This window comes from Trematomus bernacchii, unplaced genomic scaffold, assembly GCF_902827165.1.
Source record: "Trematomus bernacchii unplaced genomic scaffold, fTreBer1.1, whole genome shotgun sequence".
In the NCBI taxonomy this organism is placed as follows: domain Eukaryota; kingdom Metazoa; phylum Chordata; class Actinopteri; order Perciformes; family Nototheniidae; genus Trematomus; species Trematomus bernacchii.
The window spans coordinates 14,110,446-14,134,065 of NW_022988050.1; the positions used below are offsets into that span (position 1 = coordinate 14,110,446).

Sequence of the window (23,620 nt, forward strand, 5' to 3'; positions counted from 1 at the left end):
CATAGCTCTTTTTTTATTTTCACCAAATTCTGTATTATATCTTTTCTAAGATGCCATCTTTCACTTTATCCAGCTGGCTTACCCACTGTGAGAAGGAATCTCACTTTCATTCTTAATGCGCTTTTGAACATCTGAGACCCAATTACAGGCTTTATTTCACTGGGTAACGCACTAGTGATTGTGAGTCATGCAACTCACTGACCCTGTCAACACGTATATGTGCATAATGCATGTACGCCACATGTGTTCGTGACTGCCTGGCTAGGGAGGCTAATCGAAGTTGGTAGAAGGAGGGTGGGCTTCTTATCTTGTCTTTTTCTCTTTGCTCTTAGCTCCTTGGCTGCAGCTTAGCTCGACTTTCACTCAGGTTTCAGAGGGAGGGAATCCAAGTATTGGATTGGTTGTATAATGAGGAGAGTCATGTCTTTTGTGGGGAAAGTTCTCATTCAAAGTCAAGATAGAGTCTTTCCCCCCCTCGACCCCTCGTGATGAACTTTGCGGCTGAATACAAAGATGGATGAATGCCAGGGAGATATGGGGGAAGAAGGGTTGGTGGGGGCTAGTGGTGGGGGCAATTCTGGGAAGGGTTTGATGGTTCGATTCAGCTCAGTAGGAAAAAAAAGATGAGGGGAGCTAGGGAGGGAGAGAGAAAAGAGCAATAGAGCTGACAGAAAACAGAGAGGGGAGAGAGAAAAAACAGCAACACAGCTCATTGTCTCTATCCTGCCTCTGCCATCAATCTCCTGAACGTCAGCTGCCTTACTCACACACACACACACTCTCTCACACGCACACACAGTCCGCCTGCCTACTGACAGCCTTTGCATAAGTGTTTTGTATTGTGTGAGTGTGTGTTGTGTATATGGACAGAAGTGGCACGCGGCGTGGCTGCTGGGTTGAGCTGTGTGTGTGTGTGTGTACAGTATACATGTGTTTTATTAAGAGTACAAAGTGTCTTCTAGGCAACCAAGTCGGAGCGCCTCGCAGCAATAACAGCTTTATTAAACAGAGCAGAACAGACAGAGCTGTTACTCAGCGTCTACGTCACGAGAGGAGGAACAAATAGGATTGTTGTGGATTGATTAGATGTTCTTTATTCTGTAATCAAACATTAGAGTAGTCATATAACATTTGATTTTAATGTGGTTAGTTTAGTTTATGTTGCCAGGGCCCCGGTTTGAATTTAATTTGCTATTGGTCCCATGAATAAACCTTAGAGAATAGAGTGAGCACTTTAACAGGAATTCCCAAAAAGTGCCAGTCATCTGAAGAGGCAGTGCGCATGAATCAGGGGCATGAATCATGTGAAAGAATTATTCATTCAAAGATACAAATCCGTGCCTGTCAATGCAGTGATTGACACTGCGCCAAGAAATGTTGGAAAGATCCAGCAAAGGCAAGGAAGAAGAACATCTAGGCCATATAAAGTGTTAGGAGAACTAGGGATGGGTATGATACGGACATTGATGAGATGAAACGATTCAATAAACACTCTCGATTCTGGAAATCAAGATTTTATGCCCCCAATTTAGTTGATGCTCCATCTACAAACCTCAGAAAATCTGCACACCTTTGCGTGTTTGAGCTGGAAACACTTACAGTAACTGCACCGTATTTACATTTGAGAGTGGCAGTATTAAATAGTAATGTAGTGCACAAAGCTAATATGGTGCTCTGTGCTAATTCAAGAACCGGTGGTTACTCTGTATACTTGACACATGCTGGAAGATGAGGCTTTCGCAAGATACCTGAATCAAATTGTATTTGTTAATACCTCTTGGCATTATTCTGAACCAGTCTGGAGTACCAGATGGTCGGGTTTTCTCACATCAGCTTGGAGTAAGAGCTATTAAGATGGTTACCAGAAAGGATGTGTGCCAACAGATTTGCTCAAATCCACTTCTTTTGATGAACCTTTACTTTGTAGAATCATTTCTGTATCACATTGCCCTATTTCAACAAAATAAACCTACCGTAGACTTAAAAAAAAAGACTGTATAACACTATCAATAAATACTTTATTTTCTGTATACATCCACTGCATTGTTTTATAAGACACCTTCTTCCCTTCTTGTACTTCGAGTAGAACTGTGCTTTTATCACCATTTGACCCAGGTCTGACAGCTATCAGAGGTGTTTATCCAAAATGGTCTCCCATGGACAGCCAACTGTCCATCATCCAGACACGGACAGTCTCTGCTATACCCATGTATGGTTATTGGAGACCAAATCTAACAAAAATAATTGAGTTAACTTAACATTAAATGCGGCAAATACACAAGGACTGATTCATCTTCGTTAGCAGCAAGAGATTGTGGGAAGATAATCTCCTGCCTAGGTGAAATGACCTTCTAAAGCCGGAACAACTCTAAAAACAACTATACACATTTTGTTTAAAAGCTTTGAGCTTCTTTGCGGCCACATTTAGACTCAAGGTTCATGAACACAGCAAAGTTGGAAGAACAACTTCCTACTTGGGAGATGGGATCATCCAAGGATTTAATAACTACTTCCTTACCCGACAGAGTATATTCATTATATATCCTTGTCTGGGTTAGGGTTAGGGTTAGATGGGTAGCTACAGTACATACATTAACGGGCATATTTTAATTAAAATGTATCTCAAGGTTCATAACACACAATTGTTATCTGTTTTATAATGAGAAACGTTATCTGTTATCCAAGACATGTCTGGCCATTAACTGATCCATTTAATAAGGTCGGAGCATAGGGTCGATACAGATCCAGTACATTAGATCAGTGCATCAATACCCACCTGTCTCTCTCTGACTCTCTGACACACACACACACACACACACACACACACACACACACACACACACACACACACACACACACACACACACACACACACACACACACACACACACACACACACACACACACACACACACACACACACACACACACACACACACACACACACACACACACACACACACACACACACACACACACACACACACACACACACACACACACACACACACACACACACACACACACACACACACACACACACACACACGTCCTGCTTGCACTGCTGTCACTATGTCCTTGTAGTCACACACAACAGACACTCTGACTCACTTTCATACACATTGATGTGCATGTCCGCATCGAAACACACACCGAACCAAACTCTACCTGCCGGCACTTTAATAGGCTCTCAGTGTGCGTTGTACTGTCCAGCTCGGTAAAAGGAGACTATAGCAGGAAACAGGTGCATCAGAGCGAAGCAAGGGCGAATGAGCGCGGGGCAGAAAGGCCTCTGCATCCACAGACATATTGTCTGAGTCAGAGGTGCCAAACGTCCACCCTGCAAGATCACAGGGTGGCATTGTGAAGAGCTGGACCGTTATAGAAGAGGAGGGAGAAAATAAAGGAGGGGATACAGAAAGGCATGAAAAGAGAGAGAGGAACCCTTTGAAATACAGCTGGGGGAAGAAAGAGTGGGAAAGATCCAACATTATAATCACACGCTGCGGGGACTCAGGACGCAACCATGACCCAGCTGGCATTATTTCTACTGCCCTCATATATTCATGCCCCAGGACAGAGGAACACATAGACACAACCTTGTAAAAACACAGGCTCTGTGAAGAAGGAACAAGTAGCTGATGATTATATACTGGGCATGTTTTCTTAAAGAGGCCCTACTTTTCCCTTTCCTGTAGTGTTATATAGGTTTTTGTGCATGTAAATATCTGCAAAGGCTAAATTCACAAAGTTCCCCCCCCCGAATCCCCTGCCTGAAGCGCCTTGATTGGAATCCTTTGTTTACTTCCGTGACATTGTGAGATCATTACTTAACATTCATGCTTCTATTGGCTAGCGCTCCAACACATCAAACGTGATGGGGTGGGATCCCTTCGAATGTTACCACAAGGGTCATGCCACTAAGCAAGATCAGAATGCATTAGTATTAACATCTGTAATAAGAGATGTGCACCATTGTAGTCTACTACAGGCCATGAGTAGCTTATAACTGGCAGACACAGAGAACAATCATCTGTTGCTTCACACCTCAAAGGATCCCAAAAATATGATTTGCAGTTTCAGATTGAAATCCCAGAGCACCAGTACTCTGCTGCAAAATAAAGGCAATATATTTAAAGTAAATCCTATCTTATGTATTTAATAAGTGAGGTTATTGTAAAGGCCATTATCTTTTACATCGAACACAAGACAAGGAAGGCGTTCTGAGAACAACTTCTTGTGGGGAAAAAAATGATAAACTGGTCTGAAGAGTCTCATATACAACGTAAATTCTCACACTCTTGTTAATTATTTTTGTTGAGTCTTAAGAAAGTGGAAAAATAAGCACACTTCAAAGCTCTCTTCATCAACCTTGTGTTGCTGTGGGCTTGACCTAAACATGGCAGCATTCGTTAGAGACTTAATTTGCGTTGGAGGAATATGTCAGCAGGTTAAACCTCGTCATGCTGTTGCTGTGACTTTTTTTTATTTTTAAATGACGTATTTAAACAGGAGATCATGTGATATTGCCCCCACATGTAGGTAATCATTACATGCTTCTCAAAGTCACCCACTCAGTTCACGGCTGTAGCCTTTCCACTGATGACGGCAGCAGGGCTCGGCCCTTTCAGCGCTGTAAACGACAGAGCTGTGCTTTCATCTCTGGAGAGAAAAGGAAAAAAGGGAGGAGAGACAGAGGCGGAGGATGGCAGAGGTAATCTCTGAGGAACAACGTATGCCATGTTGGCCTCGGGTAATGTATGACTTCTTGTGGTAATCGCTGTAATGAAGCACGTAGCTGGTTGAGAGCAATAGAGTGCGTTTTCACTTCTTACAGTCCGGAGGGGCCAGGAGAGCCTCAGGAAATGAGCCCCTAGGTCCAGGAGATAGAGTGGATGGTGTGTGATTGGGAAGGGGGAGGAGGGGGTGGATGAAGCTGGATGAGGGATATTTTTGGGTAGAGGAGCAGAGAGCAGGATTGGGGAAGGGGAGCTTAGTCGGAGCTGTGTGAGTGTGTGCCTCATTTCTGTGCTGCCAATGAGAGGAGCAACGAGAAAATGGATGTTCCCGTGTCTTTAATTGTATCCAGTCCAAGGCCACATTTGGCCATCCATCAGTGGACAGTGTGGACACTCTACACTCTACAGCTGGTCTTTTTTCATGGAAATACATCTTGTATTAGCCATGTAGGGATGCAGACTGTGAATAGGTACTCCATGCACAATTTAATCATAACATCCACTTGGCAATTTTAACCGATTTTTCGTCAACGGATAATTATGTCCTTGAGCACGAATGTAGGCGGAGGGTGTGTTCTGTTTCTGTAGCATTTTTATTCAAATATGGTCACCATAAACAGCAAGATAAAAGCATAGTCTTTTAATAGGCATGTTGTGGCACCTTTTTCAGTTAAAGGCCTCATGCAGGAAGCTTTACAAGATTACAAACTATTTGGTTAATAACCATTCATTTCTGGAATTCACAAATGTTTTCTTATTTTAGCTCTTGTCTCTGAGTAATTCTTACACCTCTAATAACTAACAATCATAATAATAACTCAGCATAGCAGGGAAAGAACAGATCTTGTTTATTAAGAACATTTGGTGCATCTAGAGTTGACTCTTTTTAACTGAGAATAAGAGAACATATCAGAAAGATATGAGAGAATGGTGCTGTATGAGGCCCGGTGAGTACAGATATGATATTAGAGTGACATCGTAAACCTGACTGCAGCATGATGTCAGCTCAGCACACATCACAGCACCTTAATGTCCTCCCAGTGCAGACTCCAGTCTCCAGGCAGGTGACTGGAACAGTCCCTCTATGTGTGTACCATCTCTTTGATCCAACCGACGTTTCAATCCACATGCATTTTCTCTTTGTGCGACCCTTCCTCTGTTTTTTCTGGCAGCATGTGCACCAATGTTTGTTTGTTTGCATGTGGGAGTGCTTTTGGATTATCCTGTTTTAGACCAGCTAGGAAAAGATCCGAAGATTGGCTGAGGTTTTATCCCCCTCTCTCTTAAAACACAAGGAAAATAGCAACCGTGGAGGAGGGGAGCTGATGAAAATAGCTCAGTAGGCAATGGCTGACTCACAAGGCAATGCTGGGAGTCAGGAAGGCATCCATTCCAGTGTACATCAAATCAACTAGCTGTTGTGTAACTCCGTCAGTACCCGTAAATCAAACAGTTTCTCGCTGCACATAGCTACGATGAGTATGACTTTAGTGCAAATGTCTCCTTTGTGGCTGAATATTAAGATGGCGGTGACATCACAGGTGCCATTTATCACTGTTGACAGCATTAGCCAGAGTCTTTAGGACCGGGCAGGCAGGCCAAGGCCGGTTTGCTGTGACGAAGCTTGGTCAGCTAACTAACCCGGCTCATTCATCATGCCAGTTAAGGAGCGTAGGCTGTCACTGCTCATGTTTTTTTAACGAAATGGAACACGAGCATGAACCAGACATGTGAATCAGAGTCTGATTAACATATCAGCTACCGCACCGGTTACTCATGCACCTGCAGGGCAGCTCTAGCTTAAAAATACATGCAGTTATTGCAAAAGAGAGATAAAAAGGAAAATATATGGTATTGAATTAGCTGGAGAAAAGAAAAATCAATGTGCAGAAGCATCCTGGTTAAGGAGTATATTGTTTGTGTTTGCACTTGTAATTTATTTTGGTTTGAAAAACCTGGATAGGCTCCCAGTTTATGGGAAATTTGATTGTGTCATGTTAAAATGCTATCCACATTTCTGACTCCTGTGTGCCATGAGTGCAGGTGTATTCTCAACTAAAGCTATGAAGTCAATAACAGAAAGAGATAAGTGATGTAATAATATTCTATTTGCTGAAATGAAAGTACAAGCTGACTCTGGTAATGCGTTTGTCCTCCACTTAGATGGAGGGACTAAAGTCAACAGCAGTGTGTCCTGGCAACCAGAAACCAAACTAAAAGTCACGCAATACCAAAAATAAACAAAACCAATTCAGGCAGAAGTACACAATCAACCCCCTTGTTCTGAAAGGTCTAAATGGATTTTGTAGATGACGGCCTCAGTTTGCCATCGTAAATGGTGGTCTCAAAGCAAGAAAATGTTATAGCATAGCATCAATTGTTGGGCCTTTTTTTAAGATAATTCCAAACTTCCAAACTGGGGGCGGGCCATCCACTGTAGGAAAAACATTTACTATTGATATGCAGCTCACACGTATCTACTTCCAAACTGAACTACAGCATCAAGGTTTGTTAATGCTCAAAAAATTCTCCAAACTAATTATTGGTGCAAATTTGAATGCTGAGTGGGCGGGGCCAAACCAGAATCAGCCGTTTCCCTTATCTTAGCTTCGCTATATTGTGTAATCATTCCAGCGCAAAATCAATCAAGTTACTTGTTTGCAAACTTTGAACATGTAATGTTTGTCACCATCTCCCTATGGTTGTATTTGGAGTGTATCCAAAAACCAAAAGAAAGCAAACAAAAAGTTAAAGATTCATATTTTTTTCCACCAAAATATTTTAAGACATTTTGAAAGCCTTATTTTATAGCAAGCTTCAGGTCCTTGTTGGCTGCCCGGCTTCACATTTTTTGATTGTTGGACGTTCTCGGCCTTTCTTGGAACTCAAGTTATTTGGGGGGCACACAAAAATAGGAATAGCGTTTTTCAGAAGGACGTGACGGAAAGCTTTACTGTAAATAGACTCAAAGAAACACTGAGACCCACCCAGCCTTTGGGATATAAAAAAGTGTACTCTGAAAACTAAGTGCCATGAAATAAATGTGTATGGAGGGGTTTAAAAAGATTTGGGCACACAGTGCTAGACCTTTGTGCTTTTGCAACAATGCAACTGTGCAGACTACAACATATGTAACAGTCATAAAGCCTCAGGTTAATTTGGTCAATTAAAACATTTTCACATCCTGTCTTCGCTTCATTTTGGACTGATTGCATCATTGCACTGACTCCGCCTTGAAAGTTTGCTTCTGCTTTTTCTAATCCAAAACTTTAGAATCACGGAACAGGGAGATGAAAAATCAGGTGCTTCTTGTTTAATGTCCATTTCCATAACATACTAGTGTGAATATAATAATACTGAATGTGATAATGTGCTCTCTTTTGTACAATTATCCATGAGTCATCTTTCAATTTCACATAGAATAACACGCTGTCCCTCACTCTGCCTCCTGTCTTGCTCTGTGCCTACTTTGCTTTTAAATATTTAAAATTGTGTGTGCCAGAAATCCGACCGCTCTCAGTCTACTGCGGCTTTATTCCTTTTTGTTTATTGCGAATGGTGGTCTCTCTGATGTTTTTAGCACTCCGGCACTGCCACTGATAGTTGACCCCTGCCAGGATTACTACGAGGTGTTATTCATTTTTTGGCAGGAACATTAAATTGAATGGAAATAATCTGGTGTTTTAATAATTAATGAGAGGATGTCTCTGTCTATCCTCAGGTTGAGGTGATGCAGTCTCTGTTTGGCGGAGGGGAGATGGGGCTGCTGGGAGGAGGCGGCGACGCAGGAGGCCTGAAGGAGGACGGCTGCGGCAGCGTGGTGTGGCACTCCTCCCCCCTCCCCCCCGACGATGTCTACTCCGCCTCCCACTTCGCCCTTATCGCCGCCTATCAGGACATCAAGACCAGGCTGGTGTGCCTGGAGCGTGAGAACACCAGCATCAAGAGGAAGCTCAAAATCTATGAGATCAAGGTGAAGAGTTTTACTTCTAAAGTCAAATATGGGGAGATTTGTCAAAACCAATGGTATTGAATTTATTGTCCTTGTGGGTATCAGACTAAAGGTCTCCAGTACAGACAAGGATAAGGCTAGTTTGTCTTTTGATTTATTCGTTTTTAGAAAAAAAGGAGTGAGCTATCCAGCCTGAGCATTAAGGCGGGTACACAAAGATCAAAGCAGAGGTGGCTTTGCTGGGCTTTCATCCGGGACCAGCGGGGGAATAAACAGGAAAAATCATTCCACTAAATCAAGACAGAGGGCTACTGAAGGTTTACCTAATGCTTGAGTAAAAAATATATATTGAGTAACAACCGTAAAGTGCAGTGGGAGCAAACTGAGGGGCTATAAAAGCAGGGTTTCGCACACTCAAGCCCTTTTTGAAACTGCACTTATATCCCACAGCAGCTAATAGTCGAGTTAACATAGCCCTTCAAGGTAACTAATGACCCCTTTTACACCTGGTATCAACATGCAATCTGTATATGCATACAGTATCTGGATAATGAAGAGAGGTCACAGGCTTTTACATGTATGCTGTTCCCTGACTATTGCCTGCATCGAATTGGATCTCGGTGTGCAGATTATGCAAGCAGAGCCGGCAGATTGTCAACAAACATCGCATGTCCTGGTAATGCTGCTGTATGGGCTCCATCCAATGTTGAGCAGTTCAAGTTCAAGTTATGAATATGAAATGCACAACAATTACAAGCAATAAACAGTTGGCAAAGAAAATATTCTAAGGCTCCTTCTAAAAATTCCAATAAATATGTGTAAAATACAGGTAAAGATTCAAGAACAAAAATATAAAATAGTGCAAATGATGAGACATATTAAAAAATATATGTGTAGTAGACAAATAATCCCACATTTTATGAAGTGAATGTAGACAAGAAGATAGTAAATGTTTATGCGTTACAAGAAGTAAAACATATTTATGTTAACATGTAGTAAAAGTATATAAGGTAGAGTAGCAATATCAATGGTAAAACCTGTGTCTACATATCTTCCATGGTCAATATTAAAGGTCCCATGTCATGGCCATTTCTACTGATCATAATTCCATTGTTGAGGTCTACTACAATAGATTTATACTGTGCAATTTTCCAAACTCACATTGGTTTCTCATACAGCATCTCTGTATAGCAGACGTGTCAAACTCAAGGCCCGCGGGCCAAATGTGGCCCGCCACGTCATTTTATGTGGCCCGCGAGAGCTTAAAAGGTCTGATTGTCTCAAAATAAATAAGTCAAATGCGTGCAGTGACCAAAAACTACATTTCCCACAATACATGCCGATTATGTTACCCGCGAAGTGACGGCATCCCGCCACTAGACTGCAGTGTTTCCACATGCGATTTTCCCAACAAGTGGAATTGAGAAATACAAATAATGATCCCAAAATGTCCAGGAAGAGAAAAATTGATGCAGATGGAAGGGTGTTTCAAGAAAGATGGGAAGGCGAATACATGTTTGTGCTTCAAGGAGAAAAACCGGTATGTCTTTTGTGTTATGAGGCGGTGGCGGTTGTCAAAGAGTACAATCTACGTCGGCATTTTGAGACCAAACACGGAGCTAAGTATGCCAAAATTAGCCATCAAGAAAAACAACAAATTGCCCAAGAATTAAAAGGCAAACTGCGATCGCAGCAGAATGTGTTCGCGAAAGCCACAACCAAAAACAACGCGGCAGTGAAAGCTAGCTTTGTTGTGGCTGAAGAAATCGCCCGTGCTTCAAAGTCTTTTCAGAGGGAGCGTTTTTGAAGCAGTGCATGCTGAAGGTCTGTGAGCAGGTGTGTCCCAACCAGATACAGACTTTTAAAAATGTCAGTTTATCAAGAAACACTATCGCGGACCGAGTTAAGGAACTAGCAGGAAACCTGGCAACACAGCTGGCCGAAGAGACACGCAGCTACATAGCTTTTTCATTAGCTGTTGATGAAAGCACAGACAACACGGATACAGCGCAGCTATCTATTTTTATTAGAGGCGTGAAGTCGGACCTCTCTGTCACTGAGGAGCTGTTGGATGTGGCTGCCATGCATGGGACCACAACGGGACGGGACATTTTTGATGCGGTGGAGAAGTCCGTCAGTAAAAACGCATTGCCCTGGGAAAACTTGGTGGGATTAACTACAGACGGTGCACCTGCAATGTGTGGAAGAAAAGTGGGCTTGGTTGGACTAATGAAGGAGAAAATGCAAGAAAGTAACTGTCACACGCCTCTGATAACGTATCATTGCATTATCCATCAAGAAGCTTTGTGCGGGAAGGTACTGGGGATGGATGATATAGTGACCACGGTCACGAAGACAGTGAACTTCATTCGGGCGCGTGGCCTGAATCATCGTCAGTTCCAGCTGTTCTTGCAGGAGATGGGCTCGGAGCACGGAGACGTGCCGTACCATACAGAAGTAAGGTGGCTGAGTAGGAGCAAAGTCCTCAAACGATTTTTTGAGCTTAGGGAAGACATTGCTCTTTTCATGCAGAGTAAAGGGAAACCCTTGTCTGAACTGTCAGATCCAAACTGGCTGTGTGACTTTGCTATGTTGTGTGACATTTGCTATGTTGGCCGAGCATCTCGCCCAACTGAATCAGAAGCTGCAGGGACGCAAACAAGTCATCACGCAGATGTCCGACACGATCACGGCTTTCCAGCGTAAACTTGACCTATGGATGTGCCAAGTGAAACAGGACAATCTTGCCCACTTTCCTGTTTGTCAGAGCATCTCAGCCTCATGTCCCGGTACTTTCTCATGTGCTCAGTTAGCTACCAAACTGAGCCTGTTGATGAATGAGTTTGATCGGCGCTTCTCTGACTTCAGAGCACAGCACTCTGGATTTGCCATCTTTGCTAGTCCTTTCACCACCGACGTGTGCACTGCACCCCAACACCTTCAGATGGAGTTAATAGAGCTTCAAAGCGATAGTGGCCTGAGAGCAAAGTTCCAGGATGCTACAATCCAGGACTTTTACCGTCTACTGCCCCCTGCTTTCATGCCACAGCTTCGACTTCATGCTGCCCGTGTTCTGTCTATGTTTGGGAGCACCTATCTGTGCGAACAGATGTTTTCAATAATGAATCTAAACAAAAACAAGTACAGATCACGCATCACTGACGACAACCTCCACGCTGTTCTACGGATTGCTACAGCACAGGACCTAAAACCAGACATTGACACACTGGCCACGGAAAAACGGTGTCAGACATCTGGTCAGAAAACACATTGGTAAGCATTTGAAAAAACCTAATAAAATATAATAAAATGCAATTCAACCAAGAAGAAGAATAGTTAAACTATGTGCAATGTAATGATTGTGCTTGCATTTTGTTTTGTGTTTGTTATTTTCAGAACATGATCAATGGATGTGTTCAAGGACAGGCAGCATCTCCTCATCAAAAACTAACCTAAAAACTTGACCAATATAGTTGTGGACTGAGACAACCCTTATTTTGTTATTTTGAGTTTATTACATATACTACTTTATATGTGTAGCAATGTATTTAGTGTTTGCAGGTTTTATGTGTTTATGCAGACAAATGTTTACTGTAATCAAACCATCTCTCATTAGTTGGATGTATGCCCCCTGCAAGGCTGTGTGCAGCCATTTGTTTTTGTAAAATGCTACATCTGTCACACATGTTCTTAGCAGCTCACAATTGTTGGTTTTACAGTTATTTGTTATTTGTTATTTACAGTTATTTGTTATTTATATTTCAAGTTTTGAACAAAGTTAATGTCATAACTTGTGTTTGATGTTATTTTTCTTTATTCACTTGGATAGTTTGATCGTTGATTGATGGAGTAATGTGGGTTTCATAACCTGACAAATTAAAAGGATTTATGTTATAATAACAGAGCAACAAGCAAACATATTTTTGACATCTATGCAAATATATATGTAATATTTGTAACTTGAATAAGTAATACATTCAGAGTTATTTAACATTAAGGAGTAGTTACATTTATTTTACATTGCATTTAGTTACATTGCATTTAGTTACATTTATAAGTTACATCTGGCCCTTTGAGGGCAACGATTATGCTGATGTGGCCCTCGGTGAAAATGAGTTTGACACCCCTGCTGTATAGTATGTGTATTCACTCTCTGTCCTAAACGGCTTGTTGGAGCTCCTGCCCCCCCCCCTCCCTATGAGCCCAGTGGCCATCTGCGAGACAGCGAGACACAGCGAAACCCAGCCCGAACACACACACACACCCGCAGTCTGGCTGGGAGTTTGTGTGTGTGCTCACAGCCTCGCCGCGTCCCGCCGCCTCAGGGAGGAGAAATCGGCGGAGCTGCAGCTGAGAAAAGATTGAGTGTGTGTGTGTGTGTGTGTGAGGAAGTCCGCGGATTGGTCAGTTTGGACCAATCCACGGACGTAACGTAACGGCTCCACGGATTGGTCCATTTGGACCAATGGGTCCATTTGGGTATGGGCACATCACTGTACCCAGGAAGAAAAAGAGAAATCTCCAACGAGGCGTTCTGGGGCAGCATAGACAGGTCTTTTCTGTGTTAGAGTTTTACTCGCTATAGGGCAGGGGTGTCAAACTCATTTTCACCGAGGGCCACATCAGCATAATCGTTGCCCTCAAAGGGCCAGATGTAACTTATAAATGTAACTAAATGCAATGTAACTAAATGCAATGTAAAATAAATGTAACTACTCCTTAATGTTAAATAACTCTGAATGTATTACTTATTCAAGTTACAAATATTACATATATATTTGCATAGATGTCAAAAATATGTTTGCTTGTTGCTCTGTTATTATAACATAAATCCTTTTAATTTGTCAGGTTATGAAACCCACATTACTCCATCAATCAACGATCAAACTATCCAAGTGAATAAAGAAAAATAACATCAAACACAAGTTATGACATTAACTTTGTTCAAAACTTGAAATAACAAATAACTGTAAAACCAACAATTGTGAGCTGCTAAGAACATGTGTGACAGATGTAGCATTTTACAAAAACAAATGGCTGCACACAGCCTTGCAGGGGGCATACATCCAACTAATGAGAGATGGTTTGATTACAGTAAACATTTGTCTGCATAAACACATAAAACCTGCAAACACTAAATACATTGCTACACATATAAAGTAGTATATGTAATAAACTCAAAATAACAAAATAAGGGTTGTCTCAGTCCACAACTATATTGGTCAAGTTTTTAGGTTAGTTTTTGATGAGGAGATGCTGCCTGTCCTTGAACACATCCATTGATCATGTTCTGAAAATAACAAACACAAAACAAAATGCAAGCACAATCATTACATTGCACATAGTTTAACTATTCTTCTTCTTGGTTGAATTGCATTTTATTATATTTTATTAGGTTTTTTCAAATGCTTACCAATGTGTTTTCTGACCAGATGTCTGACACCGTTTTTCCGTGGCCAGTGTGTCAATGTCTGGTTTTAGGTCCTGTGCTGTAGCAATCCGTAGAACAGCGTGGAGGTTGTCGTCAGTGATGCGTGATCTGTACTTGTTTTTGTTTAGATTCATTATTGAAAACATCTGTTCGCACAGATAGGTGCTCCCAAACATAGACAGAACACGGGCAGCATGAAGTCGAAGCTGTGGCATGAAAGCAGGGGGCAGTAGACGGTAAAAGTCCTGGATTGTAGCATCCTGGAACTTTGCTCTCAGGCCACTATCGCTTTGAAGCTCTATTAACTCCATCTGAAGGTGTTGGGGTGCAGTGCACACGTCGGTGGTGAAAGGACTAGCAAAGATGGCAAATCCAGAGTGCTGTGCTCTGAAGTCAGAGAAGCGCCGATCAAACTCATTCATCAACAGGCTCAGTTTGGTAGCTAACTGAGCACATGAGAAAGTACCGGGACATGAGGCTGAGATGCTCTGACAAACAGGAAAGTGGGCAAGATTGTCCTGTTTCACTTGGCACATCCATAGGTCAAGTTTACGCTGGAAAGCCGTGATCGTGTCGGACATCTGCGTGATGACTTGTTTGCGTCCCTGCAGCTTCTGATTCAGTTGGGCGAGATGCTCGGTTATGTCACACAACATAGCAAAGTCACACAGCCAGTTTGGATCTGACAGTTCAGACAAGGGTTTCCCTTTACTCTGCATGAAAAGAGCAATGTCTTCCCTAAGCTCAAAAAATCGTTTGAGGACTTTGCTCCTACTCAGCCACCTTACTTCTGTATGGTACGGCACGTCTCCGTGCTCCGAGCCCATCTCCTGCAAGAACAGCTGGAACTGACGATGATTCAGGCCACGCGCCCGAATGAAGTTCACTGTCTTCGTGACCGTGGTCACTATATCATCCATCCCCAGTACCTTCCCGCACAAAGCTTCTTGATGGATAATGCAATGATACGTTATCAGAGGCGTGTGACAGTTACTTTCTTGCATTTTCTCCTTCATTAGTCCAACCAAGCCCACTTTTCTTCCACACATTGCAGGTGCACCGTCTGTAGTTAATCCCACCAAGTTTTCCCAGGGCAATGCGTTTTTACTGACGGACTTCTCCACCGCATCAAAAATGTCCCGTCCCGTTGTGGTCCCATGCATGGCAGCCACATCCAACAGCTCCTCAGTGACAGAGAGGTCCGACTTCACGCCTCTAATAAAAATAGATAGCTGCGCTGTATCCGTGTTGTCTGTGCTTTCATCAACAGCTAATGAAAAAGCTATGTAGCTGCGTGTCTCTTCGGCCAGCTGTGTTGCCAGGTTTCCTGCTAGTTCCTTAACTCGGTCCGCGATAGTGTTTCTTGATAAACTGACATTTTTAAAAGTCTGTATCTGGTTGGGACACACCTGCTCACAGACCTTCAGCATGCACTGCTTCAAAAACGCTCCCTCTGAAAAAGACTTTGAAGCACGGGCGATTTCTTCAGCCACAACAAAGCTAGCTTTTACTGCCGCGTTGTTTTTGGTTGTGGCTTTCGCGAACACATTCTGCTGCGATCGCAGTTTGCCTTTTAATTCTTGGGCAATTTGTTGTTTTTCTTGATGGCTAATTTTGGCATACTTAGCTCCGTGTTTGGTCTCAAAATGCCGACGTAGATTGTACTCTTTGACAACCGCCACCGCCTCATAACACAAAAGACATACCGGTTTTTCTCCTTGAAGCACAAACATGTATTCGCCTTCCCATCTTTCTTGAAACACCCTTCCATCTGCATCAATTTTTCTCTTCCTGGACATTTTGGGATCATTATTTGTATTTCTCAATTCCACTTGTTGGGAAAATCGCATGTGGAAACACTGCAGTCTAGTGGCGGGATGCCGTCACTTCGCGGGTAACATAATCGGCATGTATTGTGGGAAATGTAGTTTTTGGTCACTGCACGCATTTGACTTATTTATTTTGAGACAATCAGACCTTTTAAGCTCTCGCGGGCCACATAAAATGACGTGGCGGGCCACATTTGGCCCGCGGGCCTTGAGTTTGACACGTCTGCTATAGGGTGTACTTTGAGGGTTTGTGACTTTGCAGACCGTTTACATGCAGAAAAACCTTCATAACACACAAGGGGACGGGTAATAACCGGAAAAGCATGACATGGGACCTTTAAGGCTTTTTTTTCCTGATAAATCATACATTTTTTCAATAAAATGTAATTAAATAATTTTGCTAAAGAACTGTTTAAAATCCAAGATATTTCAATTATCCTTACAAATTACAAAGAAAATCAGCTGATATTTGCATTAGAAAAAGTTGGAGCTAGGAAATGTGTGGCATTTGCAACAACTTAAAACATTATTTGTTATCAAGTGTTGCAGCTAGAATCATTCTGAATCATTAATCCTGAATGTCCGTTATTTTTCATATATTTACTTCAAGGCTGTTCAAAATGTGCGCTGTGTCTTATCCCCTTTGCCCTATGGTGAATGTTGTTGGTGGATCGTTTTAATAAGAAACATGGCCAAACTGTGCAGTGTACGATGCAACCACCATGCAATACACCCTGTTTCCTTATTCAGATAAATCAAAAAATCTGGTTTTGGTATCAGGTGAACATTTGGCCATGCAGTCCAGCTGATACTGAACTCATGATATGACCAACTAGCTTTGTTTCTTCTTGATTGATTTTATCTCGGGTTTAAACCCACTGACACTGCCAATATTGATTTTGATTGATTGTGTTAACATTATTGGTGACATCAATAGGAGTCAGCTGGGAAATATATACTGTGATTTTGCTACTGAAGCACTCCGGTCGCTTTAGAGAAGTGAGGAGTCAGCAGTCTATGACAGTAAAAAACAGTCAATAATGTATCAAATCATTTGAATAACTGCCACCACGAGAGGCAATTGAGCCAACAGTCAAAAATGAGTTAAAAAAAGATGATGCTGATGGTGTCTAGTAGTATGCAAGATTAGCATGGACAGACAAAGATACACACACAACTAACCACCCAAAAAAATCTGTGACTCCGTAAAGATTTCTCCATGGCCAGGCCTGCTTGGTTGGTGGTGGAAATCAGACCACTTTTCGGTTGGATGGAAGAGCAGGTGATGCAGAAAACCAGATCCTAGCAGTAGCTGGGCCAATAAACACATAGGGGTGGCATAAAGGAATAGCGTGGGAGGAAAAGAAAGTGAGGGAAAGTGGAAAATATAAGAGGAACTGGAGGTAAGCAGGCAGAAATGCAGTGCAAGACACAGACAAATAAATGAGGGACTAAAGGGCGATAATAAGGTAAAAGCAAGGGAGAGATAAATTGCCTTAATTAGGAACAAAGGAGGATTAAAGATTTAAAAAAATCCTGGATATTCTTATTATTATAATGAGTGTGCTGTTCTAAAATAATATAGTGTTATGTAGCTTCTGTTTTGCTTCAGGTGCATGAGGTCTTTTAACAAGCCTTGCCGTTCTCAATGATGGAGAGTTGTTTCTTGAAGATAAAGGAAATGCTTCAAAAGACAAAAGTTATCAAAGAGGCTGCAGGAATCAAAATGCTGAGGAAGAATTCCAAAAAAGCGCAAGCTGTTGCTCTATTATGTTCTACGCGGGATACTGTTGGTAGGAAACTCAAAATCTTCTGTGATGTAAGAGTCGACTGTTGTTGCAAACTTTGATTTTAGGAGACTTGCATGAAAGATTGATGATTATTTCTGAAGTTTTTGTGGAGTTCATAAAAGGTATTTTATGGTTGATTAGTTTTTCAGTAGAGAATCTGATGGAAATGCAGTTTGACGTTGTCTTTTCCTCTCCAGGCATATGTGTATGTTCGGAAATGCTGCATCCTTTTAGTGAGCAGCTGTTACTGATGGCTGCAGGCTGCCACATCGCTGTTGATTTAGTCACAAGCGGCACTTTGTTTGCGGCCCATTCCCGGAGAGACAGGTGTTGATTTTGGGGAGAGCAGGTGCGGATGTTGGCTGTTTGGAGTACTCACACCTGTGCTCAGTAAATACAACATGTGACATTTATTTATTATTTTGGATTTCGATCAATTGAAAAATAATCACAACATTGACTGCTGAAATCCCTACTTTGAAAGACCTTTTGCCCAATTGCAAAATTCTGTATTCTTGTCTATTATTTCAAGCCTTTTTTTTTTTATAGAAGAGGTGTTGTTGCAGGCTTTCTCTAAATACAAGATGCCCATGTATCTGCTGTAATGATGCAGATGGAAGTGCTTCCTGTTCTCTGAACATCGGTTGAAGTGAGGTTGTTAGAGCTCCCGATGCTCTGCAGTATGAGGATTCTTGGGACCCCTGGGGGGGTTTGCCCTTGTTTCGAACATTTACTGTTAAACTGAGCAGAGAGAGGTGTTCTGCTAAATGGAAAAGAGTTGTTTGCTCCTCAAATAGACATTGCACCAGCGGCAATGACTTCATACAGAAAATAAAAAACCCTCCCTGCTTATGGTAGGCACTCTAAATGTAAATTAGTTCATTTAGGTTGAACCACATGCAGTTATATAACTCGTCTTGTGTGTTTCTATCGCAGCCTGCTCGCAGACAACGGTTAAACACTATAACCGGGACAAATTGCCTACTTCACAAGTAACAGTAAATGTGGTACAAAATGCAGTTATGATTACATAAGCAGGCATATCTGCATAACCGTTGCAGCATATAATGCAATTACTTCTGCATAATTTAAATGTCCACATGTAATGTTTGCATCATATCTATTTCTCTGCATTACCATATACAACAGTAAATATGTTTACTCCTGTGAATAAGGCTATAAAATATAAATAAAAAATGTTCTTAAAGGGGACCTATCATGCAAAATGCACTTTTGTACGTCTTTTAAACATGAATATGTGTCCCCGGTGTTCCAGGGAACTCACCAAGTGTCAGAAAACACAACCCTCTCTATTTTCCTCCATACCCAAATCTCTAAAAAAGGGGCTGCAACGGATCTGATAAAAACTGATCCAGATTTGAACACTGTCCTGACGTCAGGACGGTGGCGCTACGGCTATTGGGCCAACTCCACCAATCAGGAGGAGACAGCCACGGCCATTGCCGTTCGAAAGCGCTGGAGACGCCAGGCCTGTAGATGGTGCTGTTCTCACAGAATCTGCCCTTACAAACACAGAGCTAAAAAATTTCAAATTGAGCAAAATGAGGCATGGCTAAAATGCATGATCTGTTTGGTATTTTGCAAAAAAAAAAAAATATGCCTTATATAGGTATGGCCCTACACTATATTATTCAAATATAGCATGATAGGTCCACTTTAAAGGATTACATTGGTGATATTCCTTGTGTGTCTTATTGTAAAAAAAAAACATTAAAGGAACAAAACTAACAGTGAACTGATTCCACTAACTATGGTGTCTATCAAAGCCTCAAATATTGTATTCTTCTTTGGTTGTCCAAAAACTATGACATACACACTAAAGAACCACACTGTTGCATTGAGTGACATGTTCTTTCTTTATGATTAACATAGGCAGTGTAATTAGTTTTGACTCAATAGTCACTCACTAGAGCACCAAGTGTATTAATCCACCGCTGAAAATAGTCCCCAACAAATGAAGTATTATTTCCTGTTTGAGTAATGTTTGCTAAAATCTATAGCGACCAGCTGAAGTTACTAAATCTTCTTGTAAAATAAAACTATATTTGAGGCCTAACCCCAACCTAAATCTAAACATCTGCACCATCTGCCATAAACACTATATCTCAGAGACAAAACGCACCGAAAACAGCACCTCTACAACATTGGGGAAAGTTGTCTCACCACACCGTTGGTAAATCATTTCCAATCCCACCCATCTATTAACCTTATTACCTTGGGACTATAGTCCAATGACCGTTGGACCATTGGATAGAGGAAAGGGCAGAAGACACAACATTTGATTGACAGCCCACTGCAGAGCCGCCCTCGCCGTCCACTGGTCCGGTCAGGATCGCCATGGGGTCTTGTTACCTTTTTATCAGTGGCCATTAACACCAGACAAACCGCACATTTGCAACACCCATCCACAGATCAATATGCCAGTGCAAACGATTATCAACTCTGAACCCCAAACCTAACCCTAACCTAACCCTCTTCAGTAGAAACAAATGGTCTGCAGACAGGAAGTATGAAGTATGTTGGTTCCGGCCTTATCATTACATTTGTTTGCATAACACAATATAAAATAAGGCCAGTCTTAACCTTTTGCTTTACAAATGTTATTGGTACCAGTTGGTTTGATACGTAGTGTCTGTGATTGGAACACAAACACTAAATTAACATTGTCGTAACCACTCTATGGCCAATGGATGTAACTTCTGAAAATAAGTATTTATCAGTTATAGAGTTCAGTGAATAATTATGAATAGATGGACAAACAAAATTACTGATGGATGGATGGATGGATGGATGGATGGATGGATGAGCAGCTGAGTCACACACCCAGCCCAGATTTCAATATCTGGGATGAAATTACTTACTTAAAGTACAATTGAAGCAACTTGCTATGTAAAATTCACAGATAAGTTAAGGAGAAGTAGAAAATAAAATGTAGTTCATGTGGGAAAAAAACATGATTTTCAACACCCTGTTCTCCTGAGTGATATCTGGGACAAACTAAAGTTGCAGTTGATACAAGATGAATCTTTAATGATCCCAGTGTGAAATCAGCAGAAAATGCAGAAAACAGCAGGAAAAAGAGGTGTAAGCACACAAACAAACAAATGCATGAATAAGCAAAATGTTTATTTCACTGTTTTGTTGTATTTTTTTCTTTACACTTATTCGTATTATTACATGTCTAATTCTATGTTACTATCATTTAATTTGATTCTTTTTTCTGCAGTTCCCTATGATCAATGAGTTTGGGGAGGATACCAACTCCTACTGCTCCTTTGAGAGCAAAGAGACGGCGCTGCTGCACTCCGAAAATGGAAACCTGCAGCAGAGAGTCAACATCCTGACACACGAGGTGAGAGGAGAGATGAGGACAAGAGGGGAGACAGAGAGAGGGAGGGCGGGGGACACAGGACCGAGGGAAGGGTGGATCAAGAGGAGAGGGGAGAGAATGCAAAGCCAAGATGGGACATGCAGAGGAAAATCCGTACATTTCATTATAATAAACTGTGGGAGAATAAAAGGTTTATCACACCAAAGGTTTTCCTCTGCAGAAATTCCTCCCTGCATGCATATTAATTGAATTAAAAGAAAAAATGTAGGCCAAGCCTGTTGGACATACGCTGAAAGATGTCCAGAACTAATTAAGCACTAAAGCTGCCGCCCAAGCAAGAAATGACTGAGATGGGGTGTTTTTAAGAAGCCGTTCAAGGAGCGCTGTAACATGGGATTTTCATGCTGGTGTTCTATTTTTGAGATGCGCTTTAATTGGGAACAAACCTGGCTAGGATTTTTTTTGCTGAATGTGTACGCCTTAAAAAAGAAGAAAGTAAAGTGTATGTGGGATGACAGCTTCTGATGTTTATTAGTTTATTCAGTTAATTAAGATAGAAAACAAGAAGGTATTTGAAAATAACCAAGTATCAGTTGTACTACTTTTCTACTATATGAGTAACTCCCTTGAGTGCAACTCCCTTCCAAAAGTGTGCTAAAGTGAGAGGAGAGAGAGGCAGCGACTATAATGTGTTTGGACTGCTCATTCCCCTTGCTTGCAACTTTCTATGACTGTGTGAACTAGAGCGCTGAGAAATAGATACGAGAAACTATCCACACAGGAAGGCAGTGGTAAAAACGGTAGCGGTTAAACAACACAAAAAAGAGGTCGAAAATGAGAAAGAGGAAGGATATGGTTTATAGGAGCAGCAGAAGCAATTCACAATGTCACACGGTCTGACAGCTTTACAGGAATTAAAGGTCACAAAGCAGAAGGCAAAATAACGTATTGATGTCTTTCTGATAAAATGCGGGCAAAACAGATGAACTGAACTCATGCAGTGTGTACATTGAATCTTTGGGAGTATTTAGACCTAAAGCTCAAAATCAACTGATGTTAGTAAGTTCTTCTTTCCCTCTTGATAGAGACCACTGCAGCGTGTTTGTGTCAAAATCTACTTTCAATTGAGGCCCTCCAGAGGGAGTTTTTCTCCCACACACTCCCCCCTGCATTAAATGCTTCCAATGGAATCCTTTGTTTACTTCCGTAACATAATGACATCACTATGTAACACTGATACTTCTATTGGCTAACACTCCAACACATTGTATATGATAGGCTAACGGGCGGGTCATCTCTTAGCGATTGACCGGCCTGCTAACCAATCAGAGCAGACTGGGCTCTGGTTTCAGACAGAGGGTGAAAAGAGGTGCTGCATCACAGGCAGTATATGAGAAAAAATAAAGACCTTTTTGAACATTAAAGCAGGAGAACATGTCACAGTAGAGGCACAAAAGACAAAAATGAACCTAACAATTAGCATAATAGGGCCCCTTTAATTTGAGTTTACACATAACAGCACATCTAGTAGTGGTATTAGGGCTAATAGTAGTACGTAGTAGTAGTAGTAGTAGTAGTAGTAGTAGTAGGAGACAGTATGGTAGGTATTATTTAAGCAAGAAACTGTACACATTGTGCAGAGAGAGGAAACCATGAGAGGTAATAGGCCCAGCCTTCAAACCATTTAGTGTCAACTCTCTTTTTGTACGTCATTTCCTCCTCTCTCATGTCTTAGTCCTTCCAACCTAAGATGCGATTGGAGTAGGCACGGGAGGGACACGAGTAGAGAGTCGAGGCAAAAGGCATCGAACAAAATGAGACATCCATGCACTGAAGCCTCAATTAGAGTAACTTCAATTAAATATGAAGGTGGCACAGCTGCATCATCTGCCCATCGTCACGCCTCTTTCGTACGTCACAGTGCTGAAAACTACTCCGCAAAGAACACATCCATAGCTCCTCTGGAAAGCCTTCTGGAGAGAGTAGAGGAGGAGGCACGACATCCAGTAACGAGAATAGAAGAGTCTGGATGAAAAACACGGATTCATTCTCATCTGGTTTTGCAGATTTTCAGGAAATTCAGTCCATATTTTTGCTACATTTGGATGGAATCTTGCTGATTTTACTCATTCTAAGAGCTTAGGAACAACCTTAGCATAACTCTTATTACTGATAGACATAGTGGCAAAAATAATGAAAAATAAGAACCGTTGGCACCGTCCCCACATTTGCATTTCTGAAATCTCCTTACAGTAGCTCTGGAGTATTCTCAGTCACGATGTGTTTGACAAGCCACCCTACACCTCAGTGTCAGGTTTCCATAAGCATATGTTACCATAGCCACAGTGAATATTGGCCTCACAGCAGTGGCATATACCTCTTTGTCCTCGCTGGCTCTCTGTTTTTCTCACTCCCTTGCTTCTGCTCCCACTCTCATTCTCCATGTTTTCTAAGTAACCATATTCTTCATCAAAAAAGCACACGTCCTCGCCTGCCTCCCAATATCTCTATTTCCCTCCATTTGTTG

General features: G+C 41.7%; 1 protein-coding gene across 1 annotated transcript in view; it reads left to right on the forward strand.

The window, feature by feature from the left end:
• Window positions 1-23,620, forward strand: part of tbkbp1 (TBK1 binding protein 1) — a 65,915-nt gene that overhangs the window by 16,243 nt on the left and 26,052 nt on the right. The window contains exons 2-3 of the mRNA XM_034119922.1: window positions 8,461-8,712; window positions 20,989-21,114. Coding sequence (XP_033975813.1) covers window positions 8,470-8,712; window positions 20,989-21,114 — 369 coding nt within the window. The 5' untranslated portion in view covers window positions 8,461-8,469. The remainder of the gene's footprint in view (window positions 1-8,460; window positions 8,713-20,988; window positions 21,115-23,620) is intronic.